Source organism: Salvia hispanica, chromosome 1 (genome assembly GCF_023119035.1).
Source record: "Salvia hispanica cultivar TCC Black 2014 chromosome 1, UniMelb_Shisp_WGS_1.0, whole genome shotgun sequence".
Classification (NCBI taxonomy): Eukaryota; Viridiplantae; Streptophyta; class Magnoliopsida; order Lamiales; family Lamiaceae; genus Salvia; species Salvia hispanica.
In genome coordinates, this window is record NC_062965.1 from 6,545,534 (window position 1) to 6,567,002 (window position 21,469).

A 21,469-nucleotide genomic window follows, 5' to 3' on the forward strand; every position below is an offset into this window, starting at 1 on the left:
CAGGTACATATTGTAGTACCCGGGCCTCATCCCCTGCATTTGGGGCATCATCCCTGCCATTTGGGGATGCATGTCGGCCATCCCGGAGGCGTTTTCGCCCATTCCAACTCCAACGGGGAACGTCGAAGTTTGGGATTCACTCGTGGCTGGAAAGTCGTTGTCATGCTCCATTTATCTTGAATAGAAAGTAGAGGGAGATAGAGAGAAACTCGTAAAAACAAGTGGTGCAAATGAAAATGAAGTGCAATGAGCCGTATATATAGAGTATTGAAAAAAAAAACACGGACGTTCGTGCACTCGTTCGTTGGGGACCCACAGCGGTGGACGAGCGCAAAAAACTACGAACGAGCTCTCGTCCGCTCGCCGCCCCTAATGGTGGACGAGCGCGACGGACGAGAGGCTCGCCGGTCGCTCGTCCGCGAGCTCGTCCACCACCGTGGATGCTCTTACACACATTTCGTATAACACGAAGAAGAAACAAGAATGAATATTGTTGAAAAAAAGAAATTTTATGCGAGAAATGATAAATAAGTTTTTGAAAAATGTTATTGGTTCATAATATCTCAAACTTTGTACTTATTTCATCTCACTGAAGATGACTCATTTTCCTTTTTGGTTTGTTCCAATCATGATGACTCATTGCCAAAATTGAAAACACTTTTATCTCTACTTTATTCCATTTCTTCTACTTTTACTCTCTTCATCTAACACACAAAATAAAGTTGCATAAAATCTCGTGCTGCCAAGGAAGTGGTCATCTTCCTTGGGACGGAGGGAGTACTAATTTGGTATTTCTCATGAACTTAAAAGTAGATCGTAAAATTCATGAATTCATAATTTGTAGTGATTAGATCATAAATTTCATGAATTCATCTATCCCACTATAGGAGTCACATTTAGTGTAGTCACGAATTTTAAGAAATGTACTCCCTCTGTCCCTTAATAGGAGTTACTCTTATTATGGACACGGATTTTAAGAAATGTAAAGAATAGTGGATTGGAAAAGTTAGTGAAATATGAGATCCAATTTGTTATATTGGTTTTATAATAAAATGTGAGTGATGTGAGTTAGTGGAGTGTGGGACCTATTTACCATTTATGGTGAAAATAAAGTGTGACTCTTATTGTGGGACAGATCAAATGAATAAAATGTGAGTGATGTGAGTTAGAGGAATGTGGGACTTATTTACCATTTATGGTGAAAATAAAGTGTGACTCTTATTGTGGGACAGATCAAAATGACAAAGTGTGACTCTTATTGTGGAACGGATCATGGAATCTATTTTTTTATATTGATTTTATAATTTTATAACAGAATATGAGTGAAGTGAGTTTACCATTTATGATAAAAGTGAAAGTGACTTTTATTGTGGGACGGAGAACTCCCTCGTAAAACCTAAGTTCATAATTGTTAGTACGATAAAATTTGAAATTTATGAAAAATACCAACTTTTGGTCAATTTTTGTGATTTTAGGGATCAATTTCTCCTATATTTATGTGCTATACTCGGCAAATGTTGATGGAAATATATATTGGTGCAAAAAAATTTCCGCCGCCTGCTAGGCTGGGGCATAGAACTTTGCAAAAGTCATCAAATTTTTATCGGTTTGTCATATATATATTAAAACGCATGTGACCACTGATATTAATACACGGATATAATCAAATAAATCAAGTGGAAAACGTGTTGATATAGTATATAATTTCAATTTAGGTTGTTTTGTTATAGATCAAGAAATGGAGAAGGTGCTTGTGACCGGCGGTGAAGGCTTTTTAGCTTCTTTTCTTATCAAGAATCTTTTAGAAAGGGGTTACATAGTTAATGTTACTCTTCGAAATCTAAGTATGTTATTTTAACTTTTCATTCAATTTATTCTTATGGAAATTAAACAAGAGTATTGTTATCTCTATTTATGTAGTAGTAGTACTTATTTATTGATTGATTTGAAGGTGATGATGCAACGGTAGGATTCCTAAAAGGGCTAACTCTTTCACAAACAAGATTGCATCTATTCGAAGCTGATATATATAATCCCAATGATTTCGAAGTCGCTATTCAAGGATGCGCTTTTGTGTTCCACTTAGTCACGCCTTTGATTCACAATGAAAACAGTATTCGGGTTTGAATTTTTACTTAAACTCTGTCTTTGTAAAATTAATTTATAATTTATGATTATTAATGTAAAATGATGTGATATAATTAGTACAAGAATACAAGTGAGGCAGCTGTGGATGCGGTGAAAACGATAGCTGAAAGCTGCATAAGATGTAAAACGGTGAAGAAATTGATCTACACAGCCTCGGTGATGGCGGCGTCGCCCTTGAAAGACGACGGCTCCGGCTACAAGGATGTCTTCGACGAGACCTGTTGGAGTCCTCTAAGTCTCACCTATCAAATGTTCTCTGTAAGAAAAAATTAATCTTCAATCCATTATATTTTTTCCAACAATTCTAAAGTACTATCCGTGTGTTTAATTAGTACTGTATGATCATAATAGTGGTCGATATAAATTATGTTTAATGGGAAGTATTGAAATTATTATGTTTTGGTGTTTGGGAAGGATTATATAAACTCAAAGACATTGGCGGAGAAAGAAGTATTGAGGTACAACGGGAAAGGAATCGAGGTGGTGAGCCTTGCTTGTGCGCTCGTGGGAGGCGAAACGATCCAGTCTTTCCTCTCCGGGAGCATGAACGTGCTTATAGCACAAGCCTTGAATGATGAAACATTGTACAAAGGTTTGAGAGAATTGGAAGATTTGGATTCCAAGGTTCCGATTGCGCACGTGCAAGATGTGATTGAAGCACACATTTTTGCAATGGAAATTTCAGAGATGAATGGAAGATTTCTTGTTGCTAGTGACTTCTTGAAATCAGTAGAGATTGCATCTCTCATTCAGAAACATTACCCAGACATAACTATCCCCCCAGAGTGAGTGATTTTTTATTTAAATTAGATAAAAAAAATACTATTGTTTGTTGATTTTTTTGATTGGGTTTTATTTTTAGGTTTATTGAAGATACAAAAAGAGAAACTAAATGGGGTTCGAGAAAACTGGAGGATTTGGGATTTGAGTACAAGTTTGATGCAGATAAGATTATATATGACAGCATTGCTTGTGCCAAGAGATTGGGTGCAATATAATATCTGACTCAGTTTTAAGTTAGCTTCATATATATGTTGTGATTTTCTAAAAGGATATTTGGAATCAAGTTCGATTTGTAGCATATGATTGTGTAGTAGCGTCATGCTAAGTTCTACAGACCGTAAATTCCGTAAGAACGAGTCATTTAGATTTCATCCTATTCATTCTGAATTTTAACTCATTCTACATAAACTAATCTGGACTTTATATCTTATAAAACTTTAATAGAAGTAACACGTGAAATAGTTGAAAATGAATCAATTATTATTCTACCACAAACAAAATTTGTAGAGTATGAATTCTTTGTATTATTGGATTGTGTGGTTCACATTATTTGTAGTGTTTAATTGTCCAAAATTTCCTTATTATTCAAAACTATTTTAATTTTAAGTGACTGATCAAAATAATAAACTAATTAGTGGGACGAGTATTAAATATAATCAACTTCAATATATTTTTACAATAACAAAAATGATATTAAATAGCACCACCATTTATTGTTGTGATAACTGACTTCTACATGTATTTATATGTTGAAAGTGTTTCAAGATTCTTTTTCATTTAACCAATCATCTCTCATCTTATACAGTAATTTCATCAATGAAAATATACACTCTTTCAACGTATGCAATCGTTCTGCAATTTCATAATAGAAAATAATTTCTAACAGATAGTACACAGAGATAAAAAAAAAAAAAAAAATAGTATCAATTTAATGCTACAAGAACCAATTAAAACTCTAGCCTTTTTGCAAAAATAATTAACATTTACCTAATCAAACAAAAATATCACAAAAATTCATCAACTAAGCAAATAAAAATAATATTTAAATAGACACCCCAGACGTCTCTGTGGTAGATCTCAGGGGTAACATAAATAGATTTATGCCCTCAAAATTGTTGGAATTGTGTGCTCGGTGAAAGGGTTTTGATCAAGAATAAATATAATAAAACATTTAATATTATGAAATTAAATGATTTAGTGTCGATCTACTCTCGGAGTAGATGCCCATGGTATATTCACTTTCTCTAAATCGATTCCCGGCGAATGAGAAGTAATGGATTAAAATTGATCGCATGTGGGAGCTATAAAGAGTTACAGAAGTCCAAGGGATTAACTATCTCATATTGGAGGAGAAAACCTTATTAAAGATGTACTACCTTCGTCCCAACCTAAGCAAGACGTTTCATTTTCGCACATGTTTTGGAATAATAATAATGAATAGTGTTAAAATTTCTTAAATTATTGTCCCACATCGACTTGTTTATGATCCTATCTCAACTTTATAAGAGTGAATAAACATCCCCTCCTATAAGGCATTTTAATAGGTGAATGGCCTATTTCTAATAAATGGTTAAAATGGAAAGAAGTAAAATAAGAGAGATTGAGAGTATTTAATAAGATGAGTAAATACATGTAACGATTCTAGTGGACCAAGTGGGCCGGATGAGCCCACACGCGCACGCCGCTATGCACCTTGTGCCAAGTGCCCCATAACTTGGATCTTGGATCTTGAGAATTGGTCTTTGGGTGGTCTCTGGACGTAGACGTCCGGTTAGGCGCCTGGGCTTGTCCTGATGCCAATCTAATCTTTTAGACCACCTAAAGTACTAATTGGTTAAGCGGGTAAACGCTAACTAGTCAAGCGGGCCAAGTGACTTAAGCAAGCACTTACTGGTCAAGTGAGTCAAGTGGCTTCAGCACTCCAAGCAGGCAAGCCACCTAGTAAGAATGACGCGGTGAAGCATACGTGGCTGACACATAAAGTCCACATGTCGTGAACGAACCTTGACACAAGACGTGTTCTAATATGTCCTAGTCAATGTCATCATCTAGCTCATGTAACAGCTAGTAACCCCTGAGGTTATACTCTAGCCAGAATTATAGATTTGAATTCAAATTTAAATTCTATTGACTCCAACAGCCCACCAGATCACTGGGCTTAGCCGATAAATAAGAAGGCATTTCTCGCATTTCAAACAACACAACACATTCTCCATTCACAAATTATAAGCGTTCTCTCTCTACATTGTCATTTTGAAGCTCTGCCTTCAACCTTTATCCAGTTCGCTAGAGCTTATTCTGTCTGCAGTGCTGCAATGAACAAGACGAAGTCGTTTTATCATCGAGGACAACACGTCAAACCGAGAGCATTTCTTAGCGTATCTCGTCTTGTGGAAAGAGGACTCATCGAGTGGGCTTGATCAGTTTGACTCGTTTCTAGTTTTGTTTCTGTTTTTAGTTTAGCTTGATCAGTTTATTCATTTTTGTTCAGTCTGATCAGTTTGTTTCCCTGTATTTCTCCTTCGTTTATTTTCCATTATTTTTGGTTGTATTATGTGGCAAGTTATTTATCTCTGTATACCTAGTTATTCCTAAAAATCCAACAAAAATAAGTTAAAATTCTCTATAACCACTTCAATCGATCTCACTAGGAAGGAATTATTGGTAAAACATTGTGAATCTAACTAGAAAGGGAGTACATATAAATTAAGTTTGACTTTGAAAATGGAAAACTGGAACAAGCAACAAGTAATTAAAACACAAAGAAAAAAGACGAATGAGAGGAAAGATTATTCTTAGCTTGTTTCGGTTTATTCCTTAACATAAATCCTATTTTATAGTGATATTTCGTTGCATTAGGGATCATGTCATTTTACACTCATACGCGACCGATCACCGATCGAAAATTTGAACACCTAGGATTAGATCTTTGGTTAGACCTTCTCCTGGTTACCACAGCTTAACCATAAGCATCATTGTCACTGCTCTTTCATACATTGTGCGGACCGTTCTGATCCACCTTCTCATTGCTTCGACTCATACTATCGGAGGCATTCAATTTGAATCTCTTCAGATCTCTTTTATTCCTCTTTAACCATACCACGAGCCATTTTTGATCCATGGGCTTGATATGAGCCGAGATAAGAATTGGGAGTGGTTCATCCTCTCGGCCTCTCCTACAAACACAAATTTGAAGTCTTTAGGAGCTTCAACTCCAATTTTGGGGTACCTTCATAACATGATTTAAAATCCATGGGCTTTTTTCCGTAGTTCTACAAAATAAATTAGGGATATTGACACTTAATATCATTAAACTTTCAAAAAGTTGGATTTTTCCTACGAACTTTAAAATTGACAAATAATATCACGAACTTTATCCTGAGTTTGTTATTTCCCAACAATGAAAAAATCATGGCTATATTAATAGATTAAAGAACAAATTTGGAGGGTGTGCTTCAAGAAAAACTATTCTCAAAGATTGAAAAACTTGAAGCTCTTGAAGTTATTGTCGAGAAAATACGAAAAAAAATAAATTCGTATCATGATATTATTTTCGGGAATTTTTTCACTGGTTGTAAATAACAAACTCAGGGTAAAGTTCGTGATATTATTTGTCAATTTCAAAGTTCGTGGGAAACAGCCCATTTTTTTGAAAGTTTCATGATATTAGATGCCAATATCTCAATAAATTATTGATATTATTATCATTATTATTATTATTATTATTATTATTATTATTATTATTATTATTATTATTGTCTTTTCCAAAATTTATAGACTATTTAATACGAGAGAACATAAAAAGTAAATAAAAAATATGAAAATTAAATTAAACAAACTACTTTTTATTTCTGTTGTCAATATGTTTTTTTAGTATATGTAAAGACTCAATAGTTGCCATTTAGCACTTCTATTTATAAAATTCACTCTATTTCTCAAGGGCCAAAATGTTGTGCCCGGTCCACACTGTGGACCTTTTGACGTACTTCACGATTTCTTCTGATGGCTAGGATTTAATTACCTAATTAATCTCTACCATTAATACATGGAGCTATATATTTAGGAAAATTAGCTCCCAAACTTTGATAAAATTTAATATTTTTCTTGAATTTAAAATTTGGTCAGAAAAATCATGAATTAATACTATTTTGTATTGGATTTCCTAGGAAATATATAGTTTTTTCACCAATTCATGCGAAATTCACTGCAATATATAAGTTCATGAATTCAGACAAAGTATGTGATATTATCATCAACCAAATAACTTTTTTAAAATTTATTGTTTATCATTTCTCAAATAAGGTCTCTTATTTTAAACATTGATATTCATTTCTATTTAGTTTTTGTGTTATTTAAAATGTGTGTGAAATACTCCCTCCATCCGTGAATAGGAGTCTCATTTAAGAAAAGTGGGTAAGAATAATTTAGTGGCATATGAATCCAACTTATATGTATTAGTTTTAAATGAAATGTGAGTGGAATGAGCTTGATTTCCTTATATGTCCGTCCATCCCATAGAAATGGGATTACTTTTCTTTCGGTCCGTTCCATATAAATAAGCTTGATTTCCTTATACATCGTCCCATAGAAATACTAGTCCATAATCATTTACGGAAACTTTTTCTTCTTTTATTTTACTTTATTATTTATGGTTCCTACCATTGACTATATTATTTAAACTATTTTTTCTCATTCTCTTACTTTATTAATTATATATTAAAATTTGTGTCAAATCCAAATAGCATATTTTTTTTGGACGAAGGGAGTATGTATTTTATATCATAGGATTCAAAATCCTAAAGTGATACTCATTCATCTAATTAATACTCCTTCCATCCCTTATATTTTATCACACTTTGACCGGACTAGGATTTTTAAAAAATATAATGAAAAGTGAGTTGAAAAAGTTAGTGGAACGTGGGTATTACTTTTTTATATTAGTTTTATAATAAAATGTGAGTGAGAATGAGTTAGTGGAATATGTGGTCCACTACCAAAAATAGTAAAAAGTGAAATGTGATAATTTTGTGGGACGAACGAAAATGGAAATATGTGACAAACTTTCATGAAAGGAGAGAGTATCATTTTTAAATATTTAGCGTGTAGTAAATGTTATAAATAGGAGAGTAGTAACTTAATTTTACCTAAAATCAGAACCTTTGACCAAAATTGGTCATTTTAGGCAATTAATATTGGGTACACACATTCATCTAGTAGGGCAAAGTTTGTATTTAGGTACAATTAATTTCATTGATTGACCTATTTAAAATATTTGATGCACACACTAAATATTTACAAGTAATATTAATTAGATAAATTAATGTAATTACTTCAAATTTTAAATCTTATAGTAAAACAGATAACATATTTGATTACACACATTTCATATAACACAAAAATTAAATAGAAATGAATACTGTTTAAAATATGAAATTTTATGTGAGAAATGACAAATAATAAATTTTTTAAAATGTTATTGGTTTATAATCACAAACTTTGTCCTAATTTGATATTTCTCAAGTATTCTTGAACTCATTATTTCAAGTGAATATCCCATCAATTGAGGAAAAAACTATTTTTATGAGAAATCCACTACAAAAACCAAAGTTCATAATCTTTTATTACCAAATTTAAATTTTATGAAAAATTAAAATCGGTTAACCGATCAACCGATCCGGTTAGAACTGGAACCGGCCGAATAAGTAGGCCTAGTAAAACTAGAGGATTCCATTATTCAATTAAACTTAATATTAATTAAAATCATCTATCATTCAATTGAAATGAAGATGAACCGATTCCCCCTTCCAAGTAAGATAAATTGAAATTTGAAAATGTTTAATCAAATAGTATAAGATTAATTAGAACCCAATTTTTTAGAAATATTTTAGAGAAACTGAAAAATAAATAGAATATCTAAAATATTACAAACAAATTAATATTCATTTTTTAGAACAGGGGCATGATCATATGCTAACTAATTTCCAATCCCAAATTAAGACTTCATCATAACCATTCATTCTTCTAATCTAAGGGCTTGATTTAGCCTAGATTTGAGATATTTTTTTCTTTTTATTAATTTAAATAATATGAAAAGGGTATTTTAGTCTATTCCAATTGTTTTCATGCCAATACTCTGTAATTCAAGATCAGATTTTCTCCTTCCTAAAATTTCTCCTCCCTAAAATTTCTCTTCTCCTCTTCAAATCATCAAATCGATCTTCAAATCTCTCAGAGATTTCTTTCCAAATTTATATTTTCTGAATCACGCTATTATATATTGGAGGAATTGATTCTCGCTGTTCAAAATCTTGTGATCTCATCCAATTGAGTCTTCACGCGATTTTCTTCTTTTTGAAGCTATTTTGCTTGTCAATTTCTGCCGATCTCATCAACCTATCGCGATTGTCTCCTTTTCGAAGTTATTTTGCTTGTCTTTGTTCAGTAATGGCAGGTATGTGTTACTAATTGTGCTTTTTTGTTTTAGTTTTGAATCATTCGATATGCATCTTCTCAATTTTTATATTTGAAGTTTCTGTTTATATTCGAGCTGTTGTTTCATACATTCATTAGTAATTTTTGTAATTTTTTCAACACATGTTTATGCTTTTAGTAGTTTTTTAATTGATTAGTACTAGTTTTAGTGTTTTTTGTCACAGTTTGTTTGATGAGTATTCTATCAGTTTTATTCATATGTTGTTTCCTCTGTTTTTTGTTCTTATTCTCTGTTTCTTAGTTTTAATTTGTATGTTTTATGTTGTGTGTTGATAATGTAATTTATTGATGTTTATGTACTTTATTATTGATTTTTGTAACCTGATATGTTGAAGTTGTTTTCTAAAATGTTGAATTTATGTTTTAAGTTAAAGTTACACCTCTGTGCAAAGAAGAATTAAGGCCTTTTGTTGGAAAAAGTTTCAAGTCACTTGATGCTGCTATCTCCTTCTATGAAGATTATGCTAAAGAGGTTGGATTTGATCCTCGAAAATCTGGTAGAAAAACAACAGGCGGCATAGGACTTGGACTGTTACGAACAATGCTGAGGATGATTTGTACGAGTGTCAATGCAAGCTGTATCAGAGGTGTGGGATTCTGTGTCGTCACATATTTTTTGTTTTCAAGAACAATGATGTGCAGTTGATACCTGGAATTTATATTGGAAAGAGGTGGCTGAAGAAACCTCTTTTAATATCTGTGCATGGTTCTTCTACCTCAACTTTTCAGGATCAGACAGGTATTATACATAGCCTACTATGATTGTTAATATTTTGATGTTGTGAGGTCTGATATTATGCTTCTACTATGTTGATATTATTTACAGATTTCTTTTACGATGACAAGCATAATGCCATCAACAAACTGCACACAACATATTACAGATAGTACAGAGAGTTGAGGGCAGCATTGCTGATATTAATGCAGTTATAGCTGCGATTGAGGATGTTGAAAATCAGCTTTTTGGTGATGGTTCTTGTGTGATGTCCGTGTTGGAGAAAAAGAAGAGGTTTGAGGAATTGTATGGTGTTGTGAGGCCTGATGTTATACATGCTCATCCGCCAAATGTGGTGAAGTGTAAAGGATCTGGATCCAGGTTGTCTTCTAAGATGGAGGCGGCGAAGAAGGCAGCAGCTAAACCTCCTAGACGATGTGGGAAATGCCATAAAATGGTTAATCATGATTCAAGGAACTGCGGCAAAGAGAAGAGTAAAAAATAGAAATAAATTAGTTGTTCCTATTACTGTGGTTTCGGTTTATTAGCATTCTTGATTCCGTGTTTGTATGGAAGAATAATAATCGCAAACATATGTTCTGAATGTTATCTCATTTTATTTTCCATATACTATTAAGTTTGTTCAAAACATTTCGTGTTGCTTAAATTTTCAATTACATGTAAACGAATGGACATCAATACAACTTTATAAATTCTCAACATTACTATTTGGAATTCTCAATAATTCGTGTATAATTTCTCAACATTACTATTTGGATACTATTTGGAATTCTCAATAATTCGTGTATACTTTCTCAACATTACTATTTGGAATTCTCAATAATTCGTGTATACTTTCTCAACATTACTATTTGGAATTCTCAATAATTCGTGTATACTTTCTCAACATTACTATTTGGAATTCTCAATATCACAACATCTTTTTGCCTATCATTTAAACGTCCCAACATATCAACAAAATCTTTGGTTGTCTTCTTTATGTTCAATGTTTCTGTTTCCTCCTCATCTTTTTCTTTCACCCCCTTTATAGTTTCTTTCTTCATCTTCTGTTTTCCCACCTTTTCCTTCTTTTTTTCTGACTTCTCTCCACGTTCTACCTTTTCTGTTTCTTCTGAAGAATCACCATCAACTTCCTTTTTATCCCAATGTTTTCGTTTTGCTGCTTTTGCCTTTTTAACTTTTTCAACAAAAGACATTAAGTTCTCATTGTTTCCAAAGTCGCCATCTCCCTCTGGTCTAGATCTTTTCCCTGTAGTTGTAGTTTTGGTAAACATAAACCATGATTAATTTAGAAACAAACTCATGACAAGTACTACAATCATTCTAACAGGCTGTTGAATTCACAAATATCAACATACAACATACATTTAGCTAAGACATCATCAACATATATCTAACCCAATATCAACATATAGCTTACCCAATATCAACATAGGGCTTACCCATTATCAACATTTAGCTAAGACATCATCAGCATATACCTTACCCAATATCAACATAGGGCTTACCCATTATCAACATTTAGCTAAGACATCATTAGCATATACCTTACCCAATATCAACATATAGCTTACACATCATCAACATATAGCTTACCCAATATCAACATTTAGCTACCTCAATATACATATTTGTACTAGATACAAAAGCTTTCTAATATTAACAGAACTTCTAAATAATTCATTATAGCTTCAATCTTTCAGAAAATGAAGATTCACATTCTCATATGCTATCAAATCAGAAATCAATCTACCAACAATACAACTACAAAAGCTTATAAACATATTTCACTAAAATTTGAACCCTAATTCTTTATTAAAATCTGAAATCTCAAACTGCAATGCAAAAAATCAGAAATCGGTAAATCAAATTGAAAAATACCTTTCGATTCAGCAGGAGCATTTTCGATTGAAACCATTGCACCTTTTTTGAAGTCGTTCACTGCAAAATAAATCTATTAGTTTCATTTCTATTGAAAATTTAGCAAGTTTAAAGCAAATTTCGTAGTTTAAATTTCATATTTACCGTCGTTTTTCTTCAAATCTGTGAATCTGCCCTAGGTTGAGCTTTTCTTCGTAGGAGAAGGGGAGTTTTCGAGCTGTTCTTCTGTATTTGAGTGAGAGATATGTGTTTTGGAGTAGTGAATCTGGTTTTGGACGGCGAAAGAGATTGAGAGAGGAAATGACGTGAACGGCAACGAGATTGGGAGATTGAGAGAGAAAATGCAGTGACCGGCGACGAGATTGAGATATTCAGAGAGAAAATGCAGTGAATGGGGATGAGATTGAGAGATTCAGAGAGAAAATTCTAAGAGATTCATAGAGAATGCAGTGGTGAATGGGGCGACAGATTGAGAGAGAAATGGAGTGAATGGTTTGAATGTGCGCGCTGAATTTTATGTAAATTGTCCATTTTACCCTTTCGTTGAGATTGTTAATTCAATGTATTGATATTTTTTTTATTCAATCTCAGCCTTTGATATTTAGATCAAAGGGTCCATATTTAGTCTCAATTTGGGATTAAGGGGCTAAACTCATTAGAAGATGACCCTTTTAGAACATACTATTATATTTTATTTAATTCTATCAAAGAGAAACTAAAAAAATAAGTCAAATAAAAATGAATCATAAAATATAATGATTTCTTACGTAAATCTATACTTTTTACGTACATATTATTTTAAATATTCCATCCTTGTAGTGATATTATAAATTTCTACATGTGTTTTCATGGAAAATCTATATATATTTAGTGAATTAGCATATACAAAATAAATTATTACTATTATTATTATTATTATTATTATTATTTTCTTTTTCAAAATTTATAGACTATTTAATACGAAAGAACATAAAAAGTAAATAAAAAATATGAAAATTAAAGTAAACAAACTACTTGGTGTTTCTGTTGTCAAAATGGTAAATGAGAAAAAAAGAAAACGACTGTTAATTATATGTTCTTTTGTAGTATATACAAAGGCTCAAGAGTAGAGAAAAAAAAGGTTATAATTATCCTTCAAAATTTGATGCTTTTAAGATGAATTAAATCTTACTGAACTTGTCCGGTTTTCCATGAAAAAAATTGTTTATGGTCCGCCATAATATGGTCATTTAGTACTGCTCTTTATAAAATTCACTCTATTTCTCAGTGTCCGATCCACACTGTGAACCTTTTGACATACCTCACAATTTCTTCTAATGGTTAGGATTTAATTATCTTACCCAACTGAGCAACATTAATTGAATAATTAATCTCTACCATTAATACATGGAGCTAAATTAGTATTTATGGAAACTAGCTCTCAAACTTTGACAAAATTTGATATTTTTCATGAATTTAAAATTTGATCAGAGAAATCATGAATTAAAGTTTTGTATTGAATTTCCTAGGAAAAATATATTTTTTTCCTCAATTCATGCGAAATTCACTACAATAAATAAGTTCATGAATTTTGTGACCAACTTTTATATTCATGAAAAATACCAAATTCAGACAAAGTTTGTGATATATTTTTTTTATATAAGAGAAAAATGCTCGAACTAATAGATAATGAGCTAAAGTTCAGCAAAACAAAAAACAAAGCTCTGCAGAAAAACAAGCACAAGAGCTAAAGCTAACACACCTCACAAACTCCGAAAAGCTTATGAGATCAGGGGCACCCCGACACACCAAAAGCACAAAGAGATGGGATGAACATAAGCAAAACACCCAAGCGGCAGCAGAGCCAAAAAAGTCAGCAACAAAGAAAGCCCCTAGTCTCGCACATCCTCATGAAAAGAAGAACATACCCGTGAGGGCACGCTCGCCGATCTCAACCCCAACTAAGAATAATTTGTAAAACAATTCGACGCTGATTGAGGATCCAAATTCACTCCTCTTTTTCCCTTAATGATCTTCGGGTCTTGTCATTCTCTAATGTCTTTCAAATTTTCCACCATTTGTCCCGGTGAAAAGGGAAAGTTTGGACTCCACCCACATACCCAAGTGCCAAGACGCCACACCAACCTTTTTTCCTCGAACTCCAAATTTGGTTTGAATCCTTGGAAAGTGATTTTATTTCTGATATCCCAAATAGACCAAGATATCACATAGAACATATGGATATCCACAACTTCTTGTCGAACTTTTTAAACGGTGCTCCTAGCCATGAGAGAAAGAAATCCATTGGTTGGATTGGCAGAGCAACAGACATGCTCCATCGGCGGCAACAAGAGTACCAAAACTTTGACGAGACCTTACAGATGAAGAATAGATGTTCTATCGATTCTGGTTCCTCTCTACACAAAGTACATTTATCATCTTGTATTCCACCAAAGCCTAATCTGAAAAGTCTTTCTTTTGTATTAAGACGTCCTTGAAATATAAACCACACTTGAAGTTGTGCTCGAGGCGGGGCAACTTTCATCCAAGCCATTCTTCCAAGATTCTGCAGTGCATTCTCTTTTTTCATCTGTTGGGTAACCTGCAAAACAAAATTAGAAACCAAAAACCAAATCCTCACATCTCTCGTGTTTGCACTCAAAGCTATATGATTCACGACTAGAATAAGATCTCCAAGTAAATCCTCTTCCACGCAAAGAGTTTCCTCCTCCACTGGAAATTCCAACTCCAACCATTATCGCCCCATTTCCCCATCTTTTGAATAACATCTTCCCTTTGCATCTACACCATCTTATCATCAACCAGATAACTTTTTTAAAATTTATTGTTTATCATTTCTCAAATAAGGTCTCTTATTTTAAACATCGATATTCATTTCTATTTAGTTTTTGTTATTTAAAATGTGCGTGAAATACTCCCTTCGTCCGTGAATAGGAGTCTCATTTAAGAAAAGTGGGTAAGAATAATTTAGTGGCATGAATCCAACTTATATGTATTAGTTTTAAATGAAATGTGAGTGGAATGAGCTTGATTTCCTTATATGTCCGTCCATCCCATAGAAATAGGATTACTTTTCTTTCGGTCCGTTCCATGTAAATAAGCTTGATTTCCTTATACGTCTGTCCCATAGAAATACTATTCCATAATCATTTACGGAAACTTTTTCTCCTTTTCTTTTACTTTATCATTTATGGGTCCTACCATTTACTATATTATTTCAACTATTTTTCTCATTATCTCTTACTTTATTAATTATATATTAAAATTTATGTCAACTCCAAATAGCATATTTTTATTGGACGAAGGGAGTGTATTTTTTACCATCGGACTCAAAATCCTAAAGTGATACTCATTTATCTAATTAATACTCCTTCCATCCTTTATATTTTGTCACACTTTGACCGGACTAGGATTTTTAAAAAATATAATGGAAAGTGAGTTGAAAAAGTTAGTGGAACGTGGGCCCTATTTTTATATATTAGTTTTATAATAAAATATGAGTGAGAATGAGTTAGTGGAATATGTGGTCCACTACCAAAAATAGTAAAAAGTGAAATGTGACAAATTTTGTGGGATGAACGAAAATGGAAATATGTGACAAACTTTCATGAAAGGAGAGAGTATTATTTTTAAATATTTGGTGTGTAGCAAATATTATAAATAGGATAGTAGTAACGTTAATTTTACCTAAAATCTGAAACTTTGACCAAAATTGGTGATTTTAGGGAATTAATATTGGGTACACGCATTCATCTAGTAGGCCAAAGTTTGTATTTAGGTACAATTAATTTCATTGATTGACCTATTTAAAATATTTGATGCACACACTAAATATTTACAAGCAATATTAATTAGATAAATTAATGTAATTACTTAAAATTTTAAATCCTATAGTAAAACAGATAACATATTTGATTACACACATTTCATATAACACAAAAATTAAATAGAAATGAATACTGTTTAAAATATGAAATTTTATGTGAGAAATCATAAGTAATAAATTTTTAAAAATGTTATTGGTTCATAATCACAAACTTTGTCCTAATTTGATATTTCTCAAGTATTAACTCATTATTTGTAGTGAATATCCCATGAATTGAGGAAAAAACTATTTTTATGAGAAATCCACTACAAAAACCTAAGTTCATAATTTTTATGACCAAATTTGAAGTTTACGAAAAATGTCAAATTTTGGTCAACGTTTGTAATTTTAGGGATATATTCGGCAAATTTTGATGGATAGATTGGTAGTACTTTATATGCTATATTCGGCAAATTTTGGTGGATAGATTGGTACTCCATAAAAAATTCCACTGCTTGATAGACTGGGGCATAAAACTTTGCAAAAGTCATCAAAAAATTTTTGTCAAATATATTTAAAGGCATGTGGCCACTGATATTAATACACGGATAAAATCAAATAAATCAAGTGGAAAACGAGTTGATATATATATAATTTCAATTTAGGTTGTTTTGTTATAGATCAAGAAATGGAGAAGGTGCTTGTGACTGGCGGTGAAGGCTATATAGCTTCTTTTCTTATCAAGAATCTTTTAGAAAGGGGTTACATAGTTAATGTTACTCTTCGAAATCTAAGTATGTTATTTTAATTTTTCATTCAATTAATTCTTATGGAAATTAAACAAGAGTATTGTTATCTCTATTTATGTAGTAGTAGTAGTAACTTATTTATTGATTGATTTGAAGGTGATGATGCAACGGTAGGATTCCTAAAAGGGCTAACTCTTTCACAAACAAGATTGCATCTATTCGAAGCTGATATATATAATCCCAATGATTTTGAAGTCGCTATTCAAGGATGCGCTTTTGTGTTCCACTTAGCCACGCCTTTGGTGCACAATGAAAACAGTACTCGGGTTTGAATTTTTACTTAAACTCTGTCTTTGTAAAATTAATTTATAATTTATGATTATTAATGTAAAATGACGTGATATAATTAGTACAAGAATACAAGTGAGGCAGCTGTGGATGCGGTGAAAACGATAGCTGAAAGCTGCATAAGATGTAAAACGGTGAAGAAATTGATCTACACGGCCTCGGTGATGGCGGCGTCGCCCTTGAAAGACGACGGCTCTGGCTACAAGGATGTCTTAGACGAGACCTGCTGGACTCCTCTCAATCTCACCTACTATCACTCCGTAAGTACAATTAATCTTAAATTTACTACTATATTTATTTCACCAAATTAAATGATGAATTATTGTACAACTTTACCAGCCTTAAATTTAAAATTTGGTCTTAGTATTTTTTTTTTCCAATTCTGAAGTACTTTCCTTGGTCACTGCCAGTGGTCTTAGTGGATTTAGATCCTCAGTGATAGATGATGGCAGTACTGGATGATATCGTTACACCCGAATATTACTCCCTCCGTCCCAAGATAAGTGATTTGTATTCCTTTTTGGGGTGTCCACTATAAGTGACTTATTTCCATTTTTAGCAAAAAGTCATCTCTCTTACTTTATTCTCCACCTACTTTATTCTCTCTTCTCTCATCTACTTTTCCTTCTCTCATACTTTACTCTCTCCACTTTAACTTATTTAAATACCATTCCTTAAATCCCGTGTCCAAAAGAAGTAGGTCACTTTAGGGCTGGGGAAAAATACCGAAATATCGAAATACCGGCCTTATCGTACCGAAAAAATACCGAAAATACCGAATTTTCGGTATACCGTGACTTTCGGTACGGTATGATACCTTACCGAAAAATTCCGGTAAGGTAACGGTATGAATTTTCAAATATCGCGGTATACCGCTGCATACCGAAATTCGGTATATACCGTAAATTAAGGTATATACCACAAAAATATAAACACAATTATATATAAAATATATTTTATATATTTTTAAATTATAAAATCTATTGTGAAATATAAATATAATTATGAATAAATTATATTTAATTTATTTTTAAAATTATAAAATATAAATAATATTCTAAAAACTCTAATTTTCTATTTTAATTGATGTTGAAAGTGAGGTATACCGCAAAAGTAAGGTATACCGAACTTCAGTACGGTATATCGAAAATGAGGTACGGTATCGGTATGAAAATTCGTTATATCGAAAATAAGGTATACCGAAGTTTGGTATGCCGAAAACTTTGGTAAGGTAAAGGTATGACTTTTACGCATACCGTATTTACGATAAGGTATACGGTATGATGATTTCGGTAAGGTATACCGTACCTACCCACCCCTAGGTCACTTATTTTGGAACGGAGGGAGTATATGATAAAAAAATAATATTTAAGACTATAATTTAAGAATAAAATAATTAAATGTGTGCAACAACATCCACTGCTAATCCACTGCTATGTTATCAGTCACAACCGGAGATCAAAACTTTAACAGTGACCGGTACAACTTTTAATAAATAAAATTAGTATAGTAACCCTATGGCGTATCTAGAAATTATGTGTTGGGGGTATTTTTACAGTACAAATTTACTCCTACATAACACATAAAAATAATACTATAATATAAAAATAGTAGGAGTACATTTTAAAATAACGTCAATTTTAAAATCAAACATTAAAATACAAAAAATAACACTTAGTTTTATAACACAATTAAACTAACAATTTATATAACATAAAAAAAATGACTAATATAACCACAAAACAAAACAAAAAACGTTGAAAACTCTTCCATTAAAAAAGGAAAACTCTGTGACAGTCAAATTCTCAAAAATCATTGTTAAAAATATGGAGTAACTAAGATAAAAGGATTCATTAAAAATATATAGCTAATATAGATTAAAAAAAATTCATACTACCTAAGATCTAAAATTATCTAGAAAAAAATTATTATTCATACCAACCCATTAAAAAATAGAATGCATTAAAAATACTACATCTAATATTACAAAAGAAATTAGAAGGAAAAAAAAACATCTAAATGAGGGTAGTACAAACGATAAAACAATGCAACCTCGAGAGGGAAATATAAACGATAAAACAATGCATCCTCGAGGATCGAACTCAGGTCACTCGATAGGAGAGGCTACTCCACCACTAGTGATCATTTAGTTGTCATGAATAATTATTTTATAATAATCCATTTAGGATTAAGTTATGAGTTTATTTTAGTTGGAGATGGTGACTATAATTTATAATAACATGATTATACATCTAGGATTAAGTAGTGCAAATTAATCTCATGAACCAAGCATACTACATATTTAATCATGAGATATAATCTTATATAAACTGAACAGTCCCTCAGTTGCTTTTGTTTAGGATAATCTCAAATATACATTAAGCCAATGAATTTTGGGGATATTGTTGTACCCCTTGTTAACACTTAGATATAGCCTTGGTAGAACCTCGTTACAAACTGAAGCATTGGCCATCGATAAAGTTATCAAATAGTAGTATTACTTATGGTTTAAAGAGTAATGAAATTATTTTGTTTTGGTGCTTGGAAAGACTTATATAAACTCAAAGGCATTGGCCGAGAAAGAAGCATTGAGGTACAACAAGCATGGAATCGAGGTGGTGTGCCTTGCTTGTGGGCTCGTTGCAGGCGAAACGATCCAATCTTTCGTCTCCTCGAGCACGAAGATGCTTATAGCACAAGTCATGAATGATAAAACATTATACAAAAGTTTGAGAGAATTGGAAGATTTGGTTTCCAAGGTTGCAATAGCACACGTGCAAGATATAATTGGAGCACACATTTTTGCAATGGAGAAATCAGAGATGAATGGAAGATATCTTGTTGTTAATGGCTTCTTGAAGACAGCAGAGATTGCATCTCTCATTCAGAAACATTACCCAGACATAGCCATTCCCCCAGAGTGAGTGACTTTATTGAAAATACATTTTTAAAAAATTTTATTGTGTGATGATTTCTTAATTGGCTTTATTGTTAGGTTCATTGAAGATACAAAAAAGAGAAACCAAATGGGGTTCGAGAAAGCTGCAGGATTTGGGATTTGTATACAAGTTTGATGCTGATAAGATTATATGTGACAGCATTGCTTGTGCCAAGAGATTGGGTGCAATATAGTATTATCAGTACTACTGTGCCACAGACAATAATTATGTGCAAATCAAATAAATTATATAATAACCAGTCATTTTGATTTCGTCTTATTCAGTTTCTACTTGCATGGTTTTATTAGAACGTGTCTTCTCCTATATATATTGTACTTCATAATTAAAAAAAATCAATTATGATTGTACATAATTAAAATTTGAAATGAAATGTATTGTCCTGCATATTTCAAAAAGTGCAACCTTCTCTAAATTTAAAGATACAAATCATGAATCTTAATTCATGCTATATCAGCAACACTAGGCTCAAACCTACTACACTTGTAAGAAAAAATCAAAATGGCCAACTTGAGAGTGAAAACAAGAAAAAAGAGTGATTACAAGTAACTCTTGCAAATCTATCTAGTTCTTGAAAATAAAAATCTCTTGGTCAGCATCATCTCTTTCTACCATCAACAACTTAGATTTTATAAGATGCTGGCTAAAGGGTTTAGAATTCGATATGATACAATATCAACTACACTGTGAGATCTCTAGGAGAATTCGATGGCATCGAGGAGGTGAGATTCGAAATCCACTTCATCAATGGAGATATCGAAATCTCCTAACGAGAAGTCTGTGATTGGTGTTAGATTTGAGATTATCTCACCAAAATCAGACTCCAAGCTTTGGCCAATGTCAAAATCATTCACAAGGCATGGCGATGGCGAGAAGTAGGACTCGGAGGTTGCTGGCGACAGGAACGAGGGCGAGTAGGTCGCTGTGATTAACCTACTAGGCTCTGAGAAGAACTGAGGCTCCACATTTTCACACTCAATTGGAGTGGAAGGGAATGAGAAAGTTGGAAGATCCTCCTCCTCTTTGGAATCATTTAGATCCCGGTTCTCAGTTTTAACGAGGCTCAACACATTGCTACACGTTAGGCTCTCTTGCTCCTTCCTTTCTTTGTGCTGCCTCAGCCTCTCCTGCCTGCAGCTGTGCTTCCCTCGGTATATGACCTCAAACACTGTCGCGTCCTTGTCTGCTCGTTGCACCTGCTTCGTGGCCAAGCATCCTTGCGTGTTGCGATGCGTACATCTATAATACGCCCTGTAAAAGCCATTGGATCAAGAAAATCAACATACATTCAGACAAAAACTAAGCATCTCAAATCCCTTTCAACTCACTCTGCCTACATAGATCAACAATAATTGCACCTAAAAACAAATCTTGTTAGATGAAATCAATGTCATTTATCTAAAACAACAGAAGAAGCAGTAACTTTGCTAAATTTCCAGTACAAAAGAATTTAATGAATTAGCTATAGATGGAATTAGTTAACACCTTTCCTATTGATGACAAGGTCAGATCACACAACTACCACATATCCAAAATGACTTCATCATCAAAAAAACCACACACTCAAAGT

The 21,469-nt window shown here is 32.6% G+C and overlaps 3 protein-coding genes and 1 pseudogene across 3 annotated transcripts in view; 3 read left to right on the top strand and 1 right to left on the bottom strand.

Annotated features, from left to right (window-relative positions):
- The first annotated feature begins 1,514 nt into the window (after positions 1 to 1,514).
- Positions 1,515 to 3,302, top strand: LOC125186036 (vestitone reductase-like). Its single transcript, XM_048082339.1, has 6 exons — positions 1,515 to 1,606; positions 1,678 to 1,844; positions 1,952 to 2,121; positions 2,206 to 2,406; positions 2,563 to 2,933; positions 3,011 to 3,302. Exons 1-6 carry the CDS (start codon positions 1,515 to 1,517, stop codon positions 3,144 to 3,146), a joined length of 1,137 nt encoding a protein of 378 aa, XP_047938296.1. The 3' UTR covers positions 3,147 to 3,302.
- A 5,841-nt stretch (positions 3,303 to 9,143) lies between these two features.
- On the top strand, positions 9,144 to 10,744 carry LOC125206093. The gene is made up of 4 exons (XM_048105417.1): positions 9,144 to 9,382; positions 9,792 to 10,010; positions 10,093 to 10,162; positions 10,250 to 10,744. Exons 1-4 carry the CDS (start codon positions 9,376 to 9,378, stop codon positions 10,263 to 10,265), a joined length of 312 nt encoding a protein of 103 aa, XP_047961374.1. The 5' UTR covers positions 9,144 to 9,375; the 3' UTR covers positions 10,266 to 10,744.
- A 5,789-nt stretch (positions 10,745 to 16,533) lies between these two features.
- On the top strand, positions 16,534 to 20,160 carry LOC125202520 (annotated as a pseudogene).
- A 128-nt stretch (positions 20,161 to 20,288) lies between these two features.
- LOC125202519 (transcription factor WRKY19-like) overlaps positions 20,289 to 21,469 on the bottom strand; it is a 2,298-nt gene continuing 1,117 nt past the window's right edge. The window contains exon 3 of the mRNA XM_048100925.1: positions 20,289 to 21,150. Coding sequence (XP_047956882.1) covers positions 20,595 to 21,150 — 556 coding nt within the window. The 3' untranslated portion in view covers positions 20,289 to 20,594. The remainder of the gene's footprint in view (positions 21,151 to 21,469) is intronic.